The sequence below is a fragment of the Rhinolophus ferrumequinum genome, chromosome 16 (assembly GCF_004115265.2).
Source record: "Rhinolophus ferrumequinum isolate MPI-CBG mRhiFer1 chromosome 16, mRhiFer1_v1.p, whole genome shotgun sequence".
NCBI classification, from domain to species: Eukaryota; Metazoa; Chordata; class Mammalia; order Chiroptera; family Rhinolophidae; genus Rhinolophus; species Rhinolophus ferrumequinum.
In genome coordinates, this window is record NC_046299.1 from 64,064,606 (window position 1) to 64,083,290 (window position 18,685).

Below are 18,685 nucleotides of genomic sequence, written 5' to 3' on the forward strand. Positions count from 1 at the left end.
TGTGAATGATTTAAAAACCTCCTATAGATGCCAATGAAAGACAAAGTAAGAAATTGTGAGGGATGGTTAAAAGAATTGAAATTACTTCATTTGGAAGAAAAAGCGTGCAGGTGTCATGAAACACAGGTGGCATTCATGTGACCCGCATCTAGCTCTTCATCTACGTCTGTGTACAAGCAGGACAGTGTGTATCCTGGAGCATTCTCAGCTATACCTCCAGTGAGGACAGATCAAAGACTACGAGAGTCTTTCTTACATGTCAGATAAGTAAAACACAATTCCCATTTTAAGATACTGGAACACAAAGAAGCTGAATAATTTACATGAAGCTTTGACTTAAATGCTGATTAAAAACCTACTACGCATACTTACTGAACAGACATGTACCCACATAGATGGCTGACTATTGCCAATAACTGAAATGACGGTACGGAGAAGTTTATGACGTTAATTCCTCCGCCCTGCGCCTGCGACACCAGCAGTGCATGGCTGCTTCCCGACATTTGTCACAGGGTCGGTAGCCCCACAGGACTCACTGTTACAGGCCCTGCCTGCTGTCCAGCACTGCTCTTCCACCTGACCACACAGTGCTGGATTCAAGTGTAACAGCTGCAGTATAGACAAGAAGGGGATGTGCTGAAATTCAATTGTGGGTTCTCTCACTTCTGGAAGGGCTCCAAACTAAGTGAAGGTTCGCACTGTAATGTTTTCAAGAATAAGAGTGAACCCTGACTAGTACTAGTTTCCTTTCTTTCCCCACTTCCCTTGGTCCACAATTCATTTCTCTGGCTTCTGTCAGTAGGCTGACCTGCAGCTCTCCATTGAGAATTCTGTAAACTTCTTTGGAATCGATGAAATTTTGGTAGACTTTATGTTGCTCATCTGTAAGACGGCAAAATAAGACCTATGGGGGCAAAAGAGAGAGAAACTATGTCATTTCAAAAGAAGTTTAACAGAATAAAATTATTAAAATACCCACAAAATTTTCTAATCAAAACAGCACCATGTACGCAATGTTAACAATGTATCTCTTGTTTCAAAGAACCCAAATGAAGCCACATCTGTGAGGTGAATAGTGAGCGCAGCGCCCTCCTCTCACGAGCTCCCATTTCTGTCATCCATCCATCTCTTGGTCCGCACCCCACAGTCCTCACAGCCCCCGAAGCCTGGTTTCCTGCTCACAGGCAAGTTCAGGGCTAGGTGCGCAGACAGACCTTCCTCCACCCTAGCCAACAAGCGCCCAACTGTCTCCCATGTGCAAACTTGACCAGGGCCCGTGATTCCGCCTGCACGCCCCCTTTCCTGGAGTTCTAAGCGCAGGTCCACAGGTTTTCCAGACTCTTCTCTGGCAGCAACCCCACCCTGCCAGCCCAACTGCAGCAAATACTCCATGCCGTCTGTGCTCTGATTCTGCTTCTCAACCTTCCTCGTTTTCCAAGTCCACCACCGCCACCTCATGGCTCAACTGTCCTCCTTGGCTAGTCATACTCCCAAGGAACTGTCCTTCAGTCACACCCCTGCCACCCACTGCCACTGCCCTGGAAACTCCCAAATGTAGATTAACTCAACCACCTGCCTTCTCTCCTCCTTCCCAGTTAATCACTGAGCACTGCTGGAGAATGTCACCCACCAGGGGGGCGTCCTGCCACTGCCTGCTCCTGGTCTCCAAGGGAACCCTCTATGCACTCCCTGTCCAGCACCTTCTGCAAACCCAGAATGGCTGTGACAACACTCCTTACTCCCCTCAAGCCACCCACCCAACTCTGTCTCAACCTCTACTTAAAAACAATCAAACAAAAACAAAACAACAAAAATAACTGAAGCTATCAGGCATGATTCTCTATAGTTTTCACTCCCTAAAATTTTTATCTACTTCTTCATCTGCCTCAGCTTATTTTCCTTTAGTCTCAAAGGAATAGGTTCCTATATGGAATCAAAGGCAATCCTTCAACCTTCCCACCAGATGTGAAAACCCACTCACCTTCCTTAGGACATAGCTCCACCCGTTACACTCTCCAATATTCGAGGGCGAAAACTCCTGAAAGTATCATGTACAATAACCAGCTCTACTTCCTTGCCTTCTAGCCACTCATGAACCCAGCACAAGCCAGGAGGGCACTTCCGCTGGTGCCACTGGGACTGTGATGGACGAGGTCACTGTAACTTCCTAGCTGCCACACTGGGTGCTCAGGGCCTCCGGGCTCCACTTCCCTGACCCACCCCTTGCGTCTCCACCTGGGCCTCTCGTCCTCCCAGCTCACTCCTCTTCTACCTTCTCCTTAATTTTGCCCTTTCCCTGGGCTGCTTCTCTTCACATTCTACATGACTCCTTGGGCAAACTCACCCCTGCTTGTAACTTGAACACCTTCCCTGCTCACAGGTCATAGCGACACCCAGACTAGAACTCTCCTCAGTCCTGAACCCATTTATGACTGCCTTTTGGGCAAGGAGATGTTCCCTCGCACTTCAAATATAGTAAGCTAAATTAAACTCATCAGCTGTCTCCTCTGAGTTGTGTGTCCTTCTGAAGCCTCTGCTGCAACAGAGCCGTCCCAGCATCCACGTGAGAAACCTGGGAGTCTCTGGGCCCTCTGCCTCCTCCTGCCAGTCCCATCTTCGCCTTCGCTCAGGTCCACAGCTTTTCTCCTGAGGAATTTACAGGGACTGGCTAACTCATTCCACTTGCCTCCATTTTCTTTCCCTCCAATGCTTTCAGATGCTCCCTGAGTAATCTTTCTGACCTGAACCTGAGTGTTTATAACTCTTAATTTCTTAAATTCACATTTCAATCCTTTAAAAATGGCAACAGAAAAGCCTCTCCTCTCAATCACCAAGCAAATTGGACAAGTTATTCACCAGGTACCTAGTGTCTGTGAATCACCGTTCCAGGTGTCATGCCGAGTCTGAAAACAGAATGCTAACCTCAAGGAGCTCCAGTGGGGAGCCTGTGGGGTCTTCACATGGAGCTTGTGTGTGTATGTGCTTGCTGGAGGGAACAACATATGCAAAGGGAGGGAAAAGTGCCTCATGTTTAAAAACAGGAAGCAATGTACCACAGCTATTGCATGGAACAGAGGAAGAGGCATTCAGGAATTCCAGTGAAAATAAGTCGACCCAAACAGCTAAATCAGTCTTCTTTGTGGGGAGAGGGACATCAAAGGTATGCTGATAGGGAAACAAGCCTTGGAAAAATGAATCCAGCAACGATGTGCAAAGCTGAATGGAGAGGAGGGTGCCCGTGGCTGGAAGACCAGCCACACTAAACTGCTCTAACTGATGAGGATGTGAAGCAGGTAAGTGAGAGATGACAAAGGACACATAAACACCACATCAGCTGGCTGACTGAGAATTAGCCGCAGCTCAGAGGGCTGTGTCCTAAGGAACCTGCAGGAAGGGAAGACCCGTGAGGGGGAATGCTAAGACCCGGGCCTAAACGTGGAGGTGAGTTCTGGTGGGGAGGGAAGAGGCAGTGCGGAAAGGGGCCTGGATGACAGAGCTCCCAGGTCCTTTACAGTTTCAGCATTCAAAATCTGCAGTGCATTCTCTCCTAGATTCTGAATAGGAGGTGCACTCATCTATTCATAGAGCACTAGGGTGGAATTTTAAACGATGATTCTTTGCAAACTGAAGTCAGATGATATCACTGCTTTGCTCGGTATCTTCCTGTGAATCTCCTCCAGTCTTCCCCACGACCTGTGGGCTCTGGTGATCTGGCGGGTGACCTGACCGCTTCCTTTGAGCCTTCTCCTTGCTGCTGCCTTCCAGCTACACTGGCCACCTTGCTGGTCCCCAAACATACAAACGCACCCCTACTTTCCATACACCTAGAATGCTCTTCCTCCAAAATCCCCTATAAGTCCCTCCTTTACCTTCTTTAGGCCTCTGCTCAAATGTCAGTTTATCAGAGGTCTTCTTTGACCGTCCCTTATAACAGCCTGGTTCCCCAAATCCTTGCCCTCAGCACTCCCTATCTATCTCCCTTACCCTGCCTCATTGTTTTCTCCACACTTACCACCACCGGCCACTTGATATATTTATTTTTGACTGTCTCTCCTCAAAAATAAACATGAGTTTAATGAGAACAAGTGTTTGCTTCACTCACTGCTATCTCCCAGGCATGTGGCTGGTACCTAGTACAATTTGTAGCATGAATGAATTGGGGACTTGAGGCAAATGGAAAAGTTCAAGAAGAGTAGCTGTGGGAATCCGTGTGGTAGTAAGAGAGAGCTAAGCCTGTGGATGAGAGAAGAGTCCTCCTGAGGGCAGATGCCACAGCGGGCTCACCTGGCACATACAGGTACATAGGGATGTAGATCGGCCTGCCCCACAGCACCTGAGACACCAGTTAGTCTCACCAAGTCTGCATATGAAAAGCAGAGCAGATAGACAGGTACGCCCGTGTTTTAGGAGTGTTTTGGTAACTCCTGGATTTACAGACCTGTTCGTTTTTATCCGGTAAAGAAAGACTCATTTTGACATCTGACTTCATTCTGCGCAGTAGATATGGGTTTATGGTATCCCGTAAGACACACGCACACTTATAAGCAGTTTTAACCTTTAGTAAGAGAAAAGAAGAAACAATTACCACATGTTTAAGGAATGTGTTTGTTCTTACCTCTCAACTGATTCCAATGCTTAAAAAAAGAATTTTCAAAAGAATCACCAATGACTGTAGTTGGAAATGGCTGCAAAATGGTGCCATTTTGCAAAAATTAGTGTAAGTTAAATATACTCCAGGAGGTGGTAGCTTTCATCATAATATCAGTAAAAAAAAACCTTAACCAAAATGTACCAACAAAAAAACACTGGTAATTTTGTGCCCTATTTTTCTATACTTTCTTTAATTACTGCATAGCTAAACCCTAAGGTCAAGATTTAGTTGGTTCTCAACCACCCTCTAGGGAAAAAATAATGCTTTCAAACAAATCTTTGCTTATAATCTTGTATTCTCCAAAAGCTACAAAGGAACTGCAACCCTGCAAGACTGAAGATCAAAAGCCAACTCTGGGGGAAGCTGCAGCAATGGACGCAACCAGATAATCAGCAGAGATCACTGCCCACTGGAGACTTAGAAGAGTAGGATCAAGAAAAGCCCTGTGAGTCCAGAAATGAAAGGTCACTCCAGCCTACAATGGAGCAGCTGGTTTTGTAATGGAGCACAGCCACAGGAGATGGGTATTAACTGTACATACAAACACAAAGGCCCACAGCGCAGGAAACCACTCCCTCTGCAATTCACTTAAGGGCAAACAAAGAATTCAATAAATTATTGATACTTTAAAAAACAATCTAAATAGGCTTAACAACTTAGTAAATTACTATTTAATAGAACAAGAAAAAATGCAACCAAAGTTTAATCTTAAGCAAGTTAGCTGCGAAATGAATGACAAAAAGAGCTTGATCGTAATACAGAAAAAAATCACGTTACAGAATTAACATGGTAAAAAAGAAACATTTTAAAAGACCCTAAGAAGACTTCAAGTATGTATACATGTGGTTTATCTTATGTGTATGTGCGTATGTAAACATAAAAAAAAAGGTTGTACTTGGAATAGCAGACAATAATAAAGAAGCTCAATTAATCAACAACTTTTAGTTACAGGTAACCCCATAAATGTATCATTCAGATATTGATAAAAATTACCATTAAGACAGGTACATATTATGGGTTGTAATGCAGAGAGGATTAAGTTTCAGAATTTAACAAGACATTATAGTCTCACCAAAGAAGCAAGTACTTGTTTAAATTCTTCCTAAAAATATGCACAGTATTTTAAGGAAATTGTCCTCACATCCTCACCTCTACCCACACTTCTCCTCCCGAAGAGCCAGTGAGCTGGTTGGTGATGCTGGAAAACCAGGACAGGGCTGTTGGGCGGCCTATTCTCTCCTGCTCGTCCACCCCTCTAGGAGCTCCCCTGCTCCTGAGCCACTGCGGTGAACGCACCAGGGTCAGAGCCCAGCACAGCTGGGGACAGGTCTGGGTCTGTGTGTCACACCCAACTCTCCCCAGAGGAAGATCTTAAGCTCTAGGCTGGGGTGAGGATAGGAATTCAGGAAAGACTAAGAAACCTTATTTCAGTCTTGATGTCAAGCCACATTCCCCAGTCCAACCTTCCTAGAGAATCCCGTGCTTCCGGCAATAAAGCTGATTCTCCTGTCCTTGTCTCTGTGAGTAAAAAACCATGGGAGGGGGAATGCAGCTTTATTTCTCTGTCACTTCCAACTCCGCAGTGCTGCGGAAAATGGATACCGAGCTGAGCATGCCCACGATTTCTTCCGATTCCTGACAAGGTAGAGTCCTAAGTGCACCCAGCTCTGCTCCTTCCAGAGTTGTGTGATCTTAGGCAAGTCACCAAAATGCTGAGTCTCAATAACCTTGAGCATGAAATAAGGAGGTTCAATTAGATGACTCCTCAGGTTCTTTTTAGTTCTAAAATCCTCTGCACAAGCTTAACATACAGACCCAAGCAGCAGTCCCCACGTGTGGTATAATAGTTACTGTTCTTCTTCCTCACCTCCCCCTACCTTTCAGGTCCTAGCATAGCCGTCTGGGCCTCAGGAGCCTTTCTGACTCCCACAGTCTGATACTGTATATCGCTGATAACAGATCTTATTACCCTGCATTATGATCATGTTTATTTTCCCTCTACGAACCCCGCAACGGACTGGGAATACTATTCACAGAAAGGTTCCAGTCGCTGGCCATCTCCCATCATTTTAGCCCCAGCCTGACACAATAAACATCTGCTGACAGACTATCTTCTTGGGATTCAATAATGTGTGGCAGCCATGGACTTAAACAGAAAGGAGCAAATAAAAACTACACCTCTGCTCCCAAGGACCTTATAATCTAAAAAGGGAAAAAGTGCACAAACTTCTGAAACAAGGACCTCAAGGAAAAAACAGCCATATTACATGGTCTCAAAGTATTTCCCCACAAATGACTTATTAACTCCAAAAGAGACATGGTATGTCTGAAGAGTTTAGAAATCTGGCAAATAGCACCTCACCCAAGTAATTAGACCACCATCAATTAATACCACCAACAGGGATAAGCCAACAGCATGTACCTCCAGATAGGAAGAATGAGAAAGATAGGTTACTTCTGTGACATTCTCGCCAAAAATGCATACTCTGAATCCAATCACAAAGAATGGAAGATAAAACAAAGTGAGATACATGCTATAAAATGACAGGCCTATGGTCTCTGAAACTGCCAAGGTCATTGGAAGGCATAAGAAAGATTAGAGAAACTGTCCCGGACTAAAGGAGACTAAAGAGACAAAGATACTACTAGAAGAATTGGTAGATATAAATGACATATACTTTCAATCACAGAATTATATCGATACTAAATTTCCTCCTGATTTTGATGTTTACACTGTAGTTATGGAAGAGAATGTCCTTGTTCTTTAGAAACACACCCTGAAGGATCTAGAGGAAAATGGCATCATCTGCAACATGCTCACTGTGATTCAGAAAACAATACTATAAATTTATGTGCATATACAGAGGTGCGGTGAGGGAGGGAAGGAAAGCTAGAGCAAATGTAGCAGAATGTTAGCAAAATGCTAACGGTTGGTGAATCTGGGTGAAGAGTACATAGGAGTTCTTTTTTATGATTCTTGCAACTTTCTGTTAAGTTTGAAATTATTTTAAAATAAAAAGTTTAAAAAAAGAACACGATAAATGCAGAACAACAGTGATTCAGTGGAGGAAGAGAGACCCTACAAAAGTTAACTGAAAATCATTCAATCTCAAAATGTAAAAGGTATTAAAATTGTTGTTGACAATCCTCTAATTATAAATGCCTAAAATTATTTTTCTAATTAAGTACCTCAAAACATGTGAACGTCTTTCTTGGTGAAAAGCTTTGTGGCTCAGGCACTACCTGGCAGATACAGGCCCCCTGAGAGCTGTGCAGAAACCCTGCCTCTCACCCTGGCTGGACTCTGCCCTCAGGTCGGCTTCACCTCTTGATGTTCCTGTCTGTGACAGCCGCATGCTACAGATCACCCAGGCCTGAAACCTCAGGCGTCAGCTGCAGTAAGAGCATGACCCCCTACCCCATTTTCTTTATCTTATCAGCCTCTACACCTTGTTTGTTCTGTCTTAAAAAAAATGCCCTCCCCCCAGGGTCCCTGCTCTCCCCCCAGGGTCCTTGTTCTTCACTTCCGTTCTCAGGACCACCACCCAGGTCCAGGTGCAGGTCCTCATGATTCCTGCAGGTGTCTCAATACCAGCCTCCCTCCCACAACTACCCACAGCCTGAGTGACTCTCTGAGAACAGCCCTGTCCCAGGGTCCTGCTCAGACACCCTCAGTGACACTTCCTTGCCTGAGCTCCCTACCTCCCTCTCAAGGCTCCCACTGCCGGAACCCTCAACTCACCTTCTACTCCCCCACCAGCATCTCTAGTCCAGTCAAGTGTGTCTCTTTCCTGCCCATGGCCACACAAAGCGGCTGCCTCCACACTGTTACCCTAATCTAGAATGTCATCGTTCTCCTCCACCTGTTTTCCCAGAATCAGAATAAGGAATACGTGTCTCATTAACTCTTCCCTGAATAATCCCCCTCCAGTTTCCTCTTTTCTAAGCCTTCAGACTACTTTATAAGATGCACTACCCCAGTTCGCACTGTTATATGCTGTCCAGAACTGACTCGCTCTTATCTCATAATTTCTGACTGCTCTTGAATATTTCACATGATTTTTAAAAACTTATCTGGAAAAATCCGAGCTATCAAGCAAAAATAATTTTGTGATTTTTACCAGATATTAGGTCATCTCCCTAATATTCTGAATAACTTGGCTACAGAGTATATAGTACTGAGCAGGAACATTTGAAATATTGAAATGCCGAAAGTGTTACCTGCCTAATACATTACCTGTACTGGGGAGGCGTTTGAATACCCCCCCATGGTGATGGGGACCGAGAACTGCTCCATAAACACAGGCAATGTGCCCAGCTTTCCTGGGAAGATAAAGTCAAACAGCGACCACAGCTCACGGAGGTTGTTTTGCATCGGTGAGCCAGACAAGATGATGCGATGAGGGGTGCGGAACTATTTTGGGAAAGAAAATATTTCTTTATTAAATTTACCTCTTAACAGATGGTCACTAACCCTACCCCAAAACACTCCCACGCAATCTTGTTATTTAATACGTATCATTTTGGTCTCCTCCAAAACATAAACATTTTATGCAATTTAAATTTTTCAATTCCATACAGATAAAAAAATTGGGAAGAATTTTTTCTTATTGTTCAAGCTGAATGCAATGGATTAGAGTTGGATTTGGTTACATTCTAACAACTGATCCCTACAAGAGATATTAGGTAATGTGAACAATTAGAATTTTTAAAAAAACATGATTAAGGGCAAGAATAAAGAATTTTCTACATGAAGGCAAAATGTGTATTTCAAATTCCTTATGCAAAGGCATAAGAAAAGATTCCATAAGTGTTTACTAAAATCAGGGAGTTTATTCTCAATTAAATACTACGATCCACCTGGAAATCCCCCTTGTTATACGAGGTCATACCTGTTTGCAAGCAAGGGTGATGGCAGCATTTGGGTTTCGGATTTTGTGTCCTTCGTCCAAGATCACATAGTGCCAGTCATGCCTGCTAATATCATCTTGCATCAGGCGAATGTAGGAGTAAGAAGTGATCAAAATTCCGTGACAATGAGCAATATCTCGAATTAGTTTCTCCTAAAATGGTAAAGCCAGTTTTAAATAAGAAGTTCAGTTAATAAGCATGAGTCTTGAAATGACAATCTTCCAATCGTGATGTAATCCAAAGCACTTCATAAATATGTATACAAACATAATACCTACAATTGTACATTATCAGCAATGGAAGTTTGCTGTATGTTTCATGTATCTCTAAATGGCAAACACTGACTAACATATCCACTATCGGGGAAGGGGGCTCAAAAGAAGACCAGAAAAAGTTATAATATATAAACATTTACCTAATTTTTATTTTTCCAAAACATCCTTTGTGTCAATCCTTGTTAAACTTAGAACAACAAGGTAGATGGAAAGTGATTTATTTGAAAACAAAAGCAAGAAAATGAGAGAAAAGCCAAGAAGATAAGAAAGACAAATACTGGAGCTCTAACGATTTATCACATGAATTCCAGGAGGATAGAGAAAAAACAATTAAAAGCAATGATTTTTTTCAACGCAGAAAAAAATTTTGAGGAGAGACTTGAGTCTACAGAGCAAAATATCCCCGAGTGTCAGGCAGAAACCCTGAAAAGACATAGACCTAGGCATATACCTACGAGCTGTCTGAATTCCAAAAATAAAGAAAAACAAGAGAAAATGCTATAACTTCAGAACAAAATAGAAAAAGATTCTCTGGAGAGGAAAAAGGCTCTATCAGTGTTGAACATCTTTTCTGTAACACTAAACATGTCAAAACTCAAAGGGAAATCTTTCCATAGTTCTGGGGGAAGCAGTGAACCTGGAACTCTTCACTGATCCGAACTACAATAGCAGTCACGCTTGAAAGGAAAAACAAACTCTACCTTCAGACAGGCAAGGACAGAAAATAAACCAGCAGGAGATGGGCGAGGTACAGTATGGGACACCCAGAGGGCGCAGCGGGTACGGTCACTAAGAAGAGGACATGGTCCCTTTCCATGAGCGGAAGCTGTGCCCGCAGATAACAGACCTCCTCAGCAGGAAACTCGTCACAGCCACAGCAACTCTGAGAGAGAACAGGGGTCCTGTTACTAACTCCCATTTTACAGATGAGGAAACCGTGTCTTAGGGATAGTAAATAATATATCAGGTCACACAGCTGGTAAGTGGTGGAGTCAGGACTTGAATGTGGAAAGGCAGCCAACTCCAAAGCTAGTATTAACTAAATATTAGGCAACACTGCCTCTTACTTTACTATAAAAGAAAAAAAACTTAAGGGAAAATTACACGTAATATATACACCAGTTCTCAAAATAAATTATTAAAACAATAATTAAGTAAATATTAAAACACTGCTAAGAAAGGATCCAAAATCTAAAAAGGGAAATATTTTTAAGTGTTGCTATAATTCCGGTTTTGTTTAACAAAACCTAGAGTGAAAATAGGGGAAAATACAAGAGAACTAAAAATCTCACCCTGTCCAGGTGTAGAACGGGATGACAGATAGTGTTTAATTCTTAACCGCAATTGGTTGAAAGATATTTGCTAAACATTCATGCCCACTTACTGATTAACAGTTGCTACTTTGGCATAAATATGAAAAAATAAATAGATTGTAGAACTATTAAACTATGACAGGGCAAAAAAGACTAAACATGTCAGGGGTCGCCATATGACAGTGGGTTACCAGCAGCTAGACTTTTCACTGGGTAAGTATGGTAAAAACAGTCTCATAATTAAAAGAAACCCAAAGTAGACTGGCAAGGAAAGTAGAAAATATGGGAATTATCAAAAGATATACCAAGGAAATGCAAACAAAAACAGGGCAGGATTAGAAATAATAAATATCAGACGAAAAGAAGGAAACAGAAAAAAGAGGGATGATTTCTATTTTAAATGAGACAACACAAAGAAAGAAGAGCTGTGAAACTTTACCTACCAAAAAGCACTACAACAAAACAAAAGCAAGTTCCTTAGAGCTGCACTGACAAAGTGGCAGAGCCATCGCCTTCACGGGACCTGACTCTCAGAGTCTGACAAATCAGAAGAGAGATAGTAACATTAAAGGAAACAAAATATTTAAAAATTAAGATGCAAAGGATCTAAGTATCACCATTAGTGAGCACCTTTTCCTAGCTATCAGCAGAGCTTCAGCCCACACAAAGAATACTCATGTTTTACACTCTATTCAAAAAGGCTGACATCAAACTCGGCAGTCAATGCAAGCTGCTGAAAAAAGGAAAATGAGAGAATTAGTAAGATAAAAACAAAAGTTAGTGAATCTTAAAGAAAAAAACCTGGTAGAATTGATAAAGCAAAAAACTAAGTAAGTCTTTGAAAAGACCAACCAGAACAGACAAACCTCTGAAAAGTCAGCCCAAAGAACAGAGACTCAGAGGCACAGCACGAGAGCTGTCAAAGGAGGGCCATGGCGGTGCAGAGAACACAAATGCTAACCCCACCACGTGCAGTCTAACCAAAGACTGAACATCTGACAGAGGATGACTGTTAGAAAAATAAATTACCAAATTGACTCAAGAAAAATGAGACAACCCGATCAGACCAATACTAAAGAACTTGGACAAGATGTTATGCTCTTCCCACCAAAAGTCTACCACACCCAGAGGATTTCATGAGCGAAGGAGGAATTGATTGTTATTTCAACTATTCCAAAATAGAGAAAAGGATAAAATGCATTCCAAATCATTAATATGAAGCCAGCAAAAGCCTGTTTTCAAAACTGACAGATACAACACATTAGAGAGCCATTACTTTATAATAAAATCTTGCAATATATTAACCTAGTAAGGCTTATTACAGGAATATAAGAGTATATAACTATCAGGATACCCAATAGAATAATTCATGTAATCACAATCATACAAATTTTATAAACTCCATCATCTTCAAAAATGACATTATCTTAACAAACTAGGATTAGAATATTTTTTAATTCAATAGAATAAAAAAGAGTATGACAAGGGCCGGGAAATTTTTGAAAGAGAAAAACAAAGAGGAGGAAACTGTGTTCTCATGTCATAATGCACTGGACACTTCAGTCAGTAACACTTCAGAGAGCAGCTGCCATCGCTACCTGGTACCTAGGAAAGGCCCGACAGGTGAGAGCTGCGTTATTACTAGGACCGCCATTTTGCCACCTCCCTGTGCACAATGCTAGTGCCTGCTCCATACACCTATCTAACCTGACTTTGTATCTATGATGAACGCAGCTGTAAACACCTCAGGGCTCACAGCCGCACAAACAGGACTGGCCTGCGTCACTCCTCCCTGCCCCCAGCGCTACCCCACCGCCACAGGCCCCGCCGGAAAGCAGGCTGCCAGGAGGTGCACTGCTGTACCCCAAGCCCCTCAGCACACCAGTCTGGGACTTTTAGAAGCCGGTGATGATTTCAGTAGTTCTTGCACATCTAAATTTTCCATGGAGATGCTGGGCAGGCAGCTAGCCCAACTCTACCCCATGCCTCCTCCAGAAGAGCAGTGGCTGCTAGAAGCCATGAAGCAGGTAGGGCATGAGAGGATAGAAAGAAACCCGGAATGCTCCATGCCCCATTCTCCTCCAGGCACAGAGCTCTTTGTATGCACAGAGAAAGGGGAGATGCAAACTCCAACTGTGTGTGGCTTGAAAGATAGCAGAAGTTAAATTACCACTCTTATTTATAAAATATCCACTGAGTCACAACCAAACCCTGCAAATGTGCTCCGCAGAACTCCTAGCTGCTGGATCACAGACTCACCGTGGTCATGCAACTGACCTCCCAGGAACATGACCCTGAGCTGGATTCCGGACATCACTTCACCAAGTTAAACAAGTGAGATACGGAGCCTCTGGAATACATACCAGTGGAATGATGTTCAGCTTTTCTTGTATGTTTAAGGACTGAAGTTTATTTGAAAAACTCTGTAATGTTCGCTATAGATGGATAATGATGAACAAAAATTAAGAAGACACTTTTATAAAAAGGGGTAAGAAAATTTTGAAAATGTCCCCATTGAAAAGATAACCTCCACTTACTTAACAGCCATTGGGTAAACACACATCTAAGACTGTTTTCACCTGATTCAATCTCAGAATTCTGTAACTGCCCAGGCTGGAGTTTCAATAATGGTGAATTGTTGAATATTATGGACGTCTCTATCTAAACACTTAAGACAAATCATCTCGGGCGGTTTCAAATTAAAAGCTTGTAAAATATGTAACCTCTCCTAGCTTTTGCAATTAATAGGGTACATCTGCAATTAGCCTGACTTACTGAATGCAGTGCTGTTGTCACTAAAAGATGTCTGTGAAAGGACTGCTGTTATTACGGGGGCTCAGGAGACCAATCGCTCCTAGAGGGCAAACAGTGGACTGGTGGAAAACACAGCCATAAATCACTCTGTCAGGCAGCGGGAGCGCAGGGAGCACGGCATGCGAAGGCCACTCACGCAAACAGCACGGCAGCTTCCCAGGCAGGATTTGCTGCACCTGTAATTAATTAAAATTTCCTTCAAGCTAAATCTTTAATAAACAAGGATTTGTGCTGACGATGAAGAAAAACGGGCTCCAGCAACATAATTTTACAATACACCTCACAGAACGAGCGCAGCATCTATTATTTCTTCTATTAGGTATATACACCATCTCTAAAGTTAATAGGAACTACCTCACTCTGCGTAGTCATTTGTGTACTTGGAACGGGTCTGAAATATTTAGGATGCTTGAGGGACCGTGTGGCCCTTTCCTACTTCTGTTATGTTTTTACTTGACTTCATTCCAGCTTTTAAAAGCCAAATCTTGTTACTTTAGTGCTTCAGAAAACAGGCCTTTTTAAAGAACACACAATGATAGTTTCATTAGATGCCCATGTTTTTGTGTGTTTCTTCTTTTATCACACCTTGTAGTTCCCCAAAAGAATTTTAACATTTTATTTCATTGTTTCCATTTGGGGCCAAATATATCTGGACATGAGAAAAAAGGTCTATATGTAACTCACCATGCACATTTTTGATAAAGCAGGTGTGAACCTTCTATCCGCAATGTATTTATACTGAATGAATCACAATGTCGGAGCCTCTTTTCTCAACTACTAAGATGAAGAGGTCTACAATATTCTTTGTTTCTAAGTAAAAATTACCTGAGTAAACGTAACCTTTTCCTACACACATATTAACCCAACAAATCCCAATAAAATTACCAAAAAAATCCCATTTTGCAGGAGATCAAAGTAGGCTCAGAGAAGCCAAGTGACTTGCCCAAGGTCATGAAGCTGTAAAATGGCATACCCGGGACTCAAACCCTGGTCTGGTAGTTACAAAATCTATGCTTTAAACCTTTATGCCATTATTACATTTCCCACTTGTAAGCCTCTAAATGCCATGAATTAATAAAAACGAGATAAAACTCTTTGAATTATCTGAACTATTCTATATCCTACACAGAAGAAAAAGGTGGGAGGGACATAAAATGACAACTGTTTCTTTCCCCAAGAAAACAGTTAGCTTTTCAAGGTCAGTTAAAAACAACACATCCGTGTTTTTAGAGCCCTAACAGCATCAAACACCTGGAATATTATGTTTGCAGTTATGCAACAAATAAATACCGTGTTTCCCTGGAAGTAAGACCTGGCCGGACCATCAGCTCGAATGCGTCTTTTGGAGCAAAAATTAATATAAGACGTGGTCTTATTTTACTATAATGTAAGACCGGGTCTATAATATAATATAAGACTGGGTCTTATATTAATTTTTGCTTCAAAAGACGCATTAGGGCTGATGGTCCGGCCAAGTCTTATTTTCGGGGAAGCACGGTATTAACTAACTCACACATCAAGTTTTTCTATGTTAGAAAAAGGGATCACAAAACATAACAAGAAAGGGGAAATCTTTGATTCCTGTTAACTGAGATTTCAACTGATCATAAAAGGAGATTCAGAAGACTAAGATGTCTTTTATCTGATTTGACTGGTAGGTTGGGAATACCAGCCACATATTTTTTGCATGGTTGCTGGGTGTTTATTTGATAATTCTAAATTCTGCTCTAAAGAGAATATTAACAAAGATAACATAAGATCAAGTGTCAAAAGAGGTGGCAAGCTAAAAGGCTATTTAGGGAAGCAGAATGATAGATGAGCTTCACTCAGAAACTGATCATTTGATATGGTCTCTAAATGCAAAAATTTCAAAATTTTAAGTCAGATCAGCTACAATAAATCATTAGGATAACAAAGATAACCCACTTGAATAATAAGCAGAACAATTCTGGCATTATTGCTCTTTTAAGTATCTTAAAGAGAAATCCTCTTCTCTACTTCCCCAGCACTGAAAGTCCCTATGCCAGAGCCACTATTACATGGAGACAGGACAGCCAGCAGGCACAGGAAGCTCCCACGAAGCAAAGGAATCGCAGCTGACAAGGATGAAAAGGAAGTCAGACGTTAGACGCGGCTCCGAGGCCAGACTGACACTGGCAGAATATTTGAAATATGATTAAGAAACATAGTCTATTGCAATCTAACACACATCTGTGAGCCAACAGGTGAGCAGGAGGTGGGGACAAAGGTCTATACATACAAATAAAAAGGGACAGAGCAGAAGGATCAAATAGCACTTTGGTGCTTGAATCCAGAAGCCAGAGTTTTGATCTTGGAAGTGTTACTAACAAGGTCTGTGCAAAGGAATTAACACATTTTTGATGTGTCATCATCACAATTACTAAAATGACATTAGCATTCTTAATAAACAATAAACTGCTTGTGTTTCTAAGTTGAGACTATAGTTTGAATGATGCAAGAGAACATCATCTTGATCCTTTGCCTGACAGCTTACATCTTTAGAGATCTGACATATTTTACAACGGAAAAGGAACAGTAGAAAGAGTTAAGGGTGAGAGTAAAAACACAAGTCTACCGCTTTTCCTCAAAAGTTAGGAAACTTCAAGTTAAAGTCCTTGGTGAACTGTAAAGCACTGAAAAAAAAATATGAGCAATCAATCATGTGCATCCATGTGTCTGTGTCTGCAAAACAACCTCAGAAGGTGGAATCATTGTCAACAAGAGTAAAATATCTGTTTGCTAAGATTTTCCCCCTAAACAAGTTAAGGAAGCATCACAGAGACACTGACCAATGTCAGTCTATTTCCATTAACAAGTCAATGTATTTTGTCTACACGAAGGTAGTTCTTCAGGTTATAATTACAGAGGGAATGCAGGTGAGCCACTTCCAAGTGAAGGTGTGAAATATACACACTTCACTAGCCCAAAAGAAAACGATAAAGAACATAGGAAAAATTTGCCTTTTAAAGACAACATCAACTAATAAATCGAGCTACAGAATTTACAATACAAAACAATACAATTAAAAGATGTCAACAGAGAATGGAAGTGAAAAACGGAATAAAAAATGTTTACAAGGGTGATAACAGGATGATTACAACAATTTCTTTTGACTAGAAAAAAAATCTAAACTGTTACTATGCTGCTCAAAACATCTTTTTTTTTTTTGATCACAGCATTTATATTTTAACTCAGTATACTTTACATTTATCATTTAAAATTCAGGGCAAAGTCAGTGGTTTTGACAACAGCTAGTATAAGATTCCATCTCACCAAACTTGAGCTACTAAATTATAGATATTCCTGATTCACTTTTATCGAAGTTCTGCTTACTCGCAATAGCAAAACAGATGGGAAATTGGAGGAAAGGAGTATTGGCAAAATTAAAGGAACACTGGAGGATAGCGACTCACACGTGTCTAATTCAGCGAGGCCAGCATTCACTACGAGCTCTTTCATAGGGTACCCGAGAGCTCACTCAAGAGCTCCAAACACGCAGGAAAGAAAGAACTCATAATAAACTGCCACTTCTTGTCAATAAAACAACCTGCAAACCCACAGTAAAAATGTGTAATTATTATTCACTCAGCAAATGCTTAGGGGGCACCTGGGATACAAAAATGCGGACAACACAATCCCTACTCTATGGAGCTTGTGGTCTAGATGGTGAGACAGAGATGAAAATAAAAAAGCATAATACAATATATCTATGTTATCCACAAGAGCATAGATTAAACCTCCTTTTAGATAATGTGGCTAAAACTATGAATAAGTGAGGAAATACAACTATGAAAACACAGTGATACAGTTCTCTGACGATCAAGATTTCAGAGAACAAAAAACAACTTAACTAAAAAGCAATGAATGCAAATTGTAAAATTCTCAAAATGATAGGTTGTTCTTTTATTAATTAAAAGTATGTTTGAAAAGCATATTAACAAATGCATTTGCCAATTAAGAGTTATTACATGACATTTTATATCCACCTTCCTAAAACTGTTTAAAGCTGCTAGTGCCCCCATCTAGCCAGTTAACTGTTATGTAGGCCCCTGACTCACGGTCCCACTCACGCTCTCAGGCCATGCCCAGTGGTTTCACTGGACAACAAACATGTCTCAGCACCACTAGGGACTCTGAATGATAAAGCCTACATTCATAATTGTTTTCAAAATACAGAGCTATTAATTAAATCAGTAACAAGTTTCAATGCAGACGAGAAACATACATTTGAGAAATACATGGATGAAAGAAAACACATGTAAAATGGAGGGCTTTAAGACAAAACAAACGAAAAGGTTCTGAAGTGTCGTAATGTTACCTTTTTGTGGGTACAGGAGCCGGTTTCGTGTAGAACTGCCACTCGGAACGGAGGCCACCACATGTGAAATTCCCTTACCCACTGATGCATCACTGTTGTTGGACAAACAATTAGAGTTGGACCCAACCCCTCGAACCTGCACCCAAAACACCCAAGAAGAAAACACAACCATGAATGACAGCATATAGATGATTAAGTGCCAAAAAACAAAAAAGAAACAAACAAACAAAACTTAACAGCTCAAAAAAGAGAATCCTAGCTATGGAAATCTATTGATATTTTCTTTAAAGAAAAAGTATTGAGGTTAATACAACCAAGAGAAATGTCTTCAATCCCATTCATCTGTTAGTAAACGCAGGTATTAAGAGAAAATACCAGAAAA

General features: G+C 41.3%; 1 protein-coding gene across 2 annotated transcripts in view; it reads right to left on the reverse strand.

The window, feature by feature from the left end:
* Positions 1-18,685, reverse strand: part of ERCC6 (ERCC excision repair 6, chromatin remodeling factor) — a 77,458-nt gene that overhangs the window by 14,774 nt on the left and 43,999 nt on the right. For both annotated transcript variants that reach the window (XM_033130526.1, XM_033130525.1), the window contains exons 8-12: positions 18,304-18,439; positions 9,544-9,714; positions 8,889-9,065; positions 4,439-4,555; positions 809-904 (exon numbers count right to left, since the gene is read on the reverse strand). In XM_033130526.1, the coding sequence (XP_032986417.1) occupies positions 809-904; positions 4,439-4,555; positions 8,889-9,065; positions 9,544-9,714; positions 18,304-18,439 (697 nt within the window). The remainder of the gene's footprint in view (positions 1-808; positions 905-4,438; positions 4,556-8,888; positions 9,066-9,543; positions 9,715-18,303; positions 18,440-18,685) is intronic.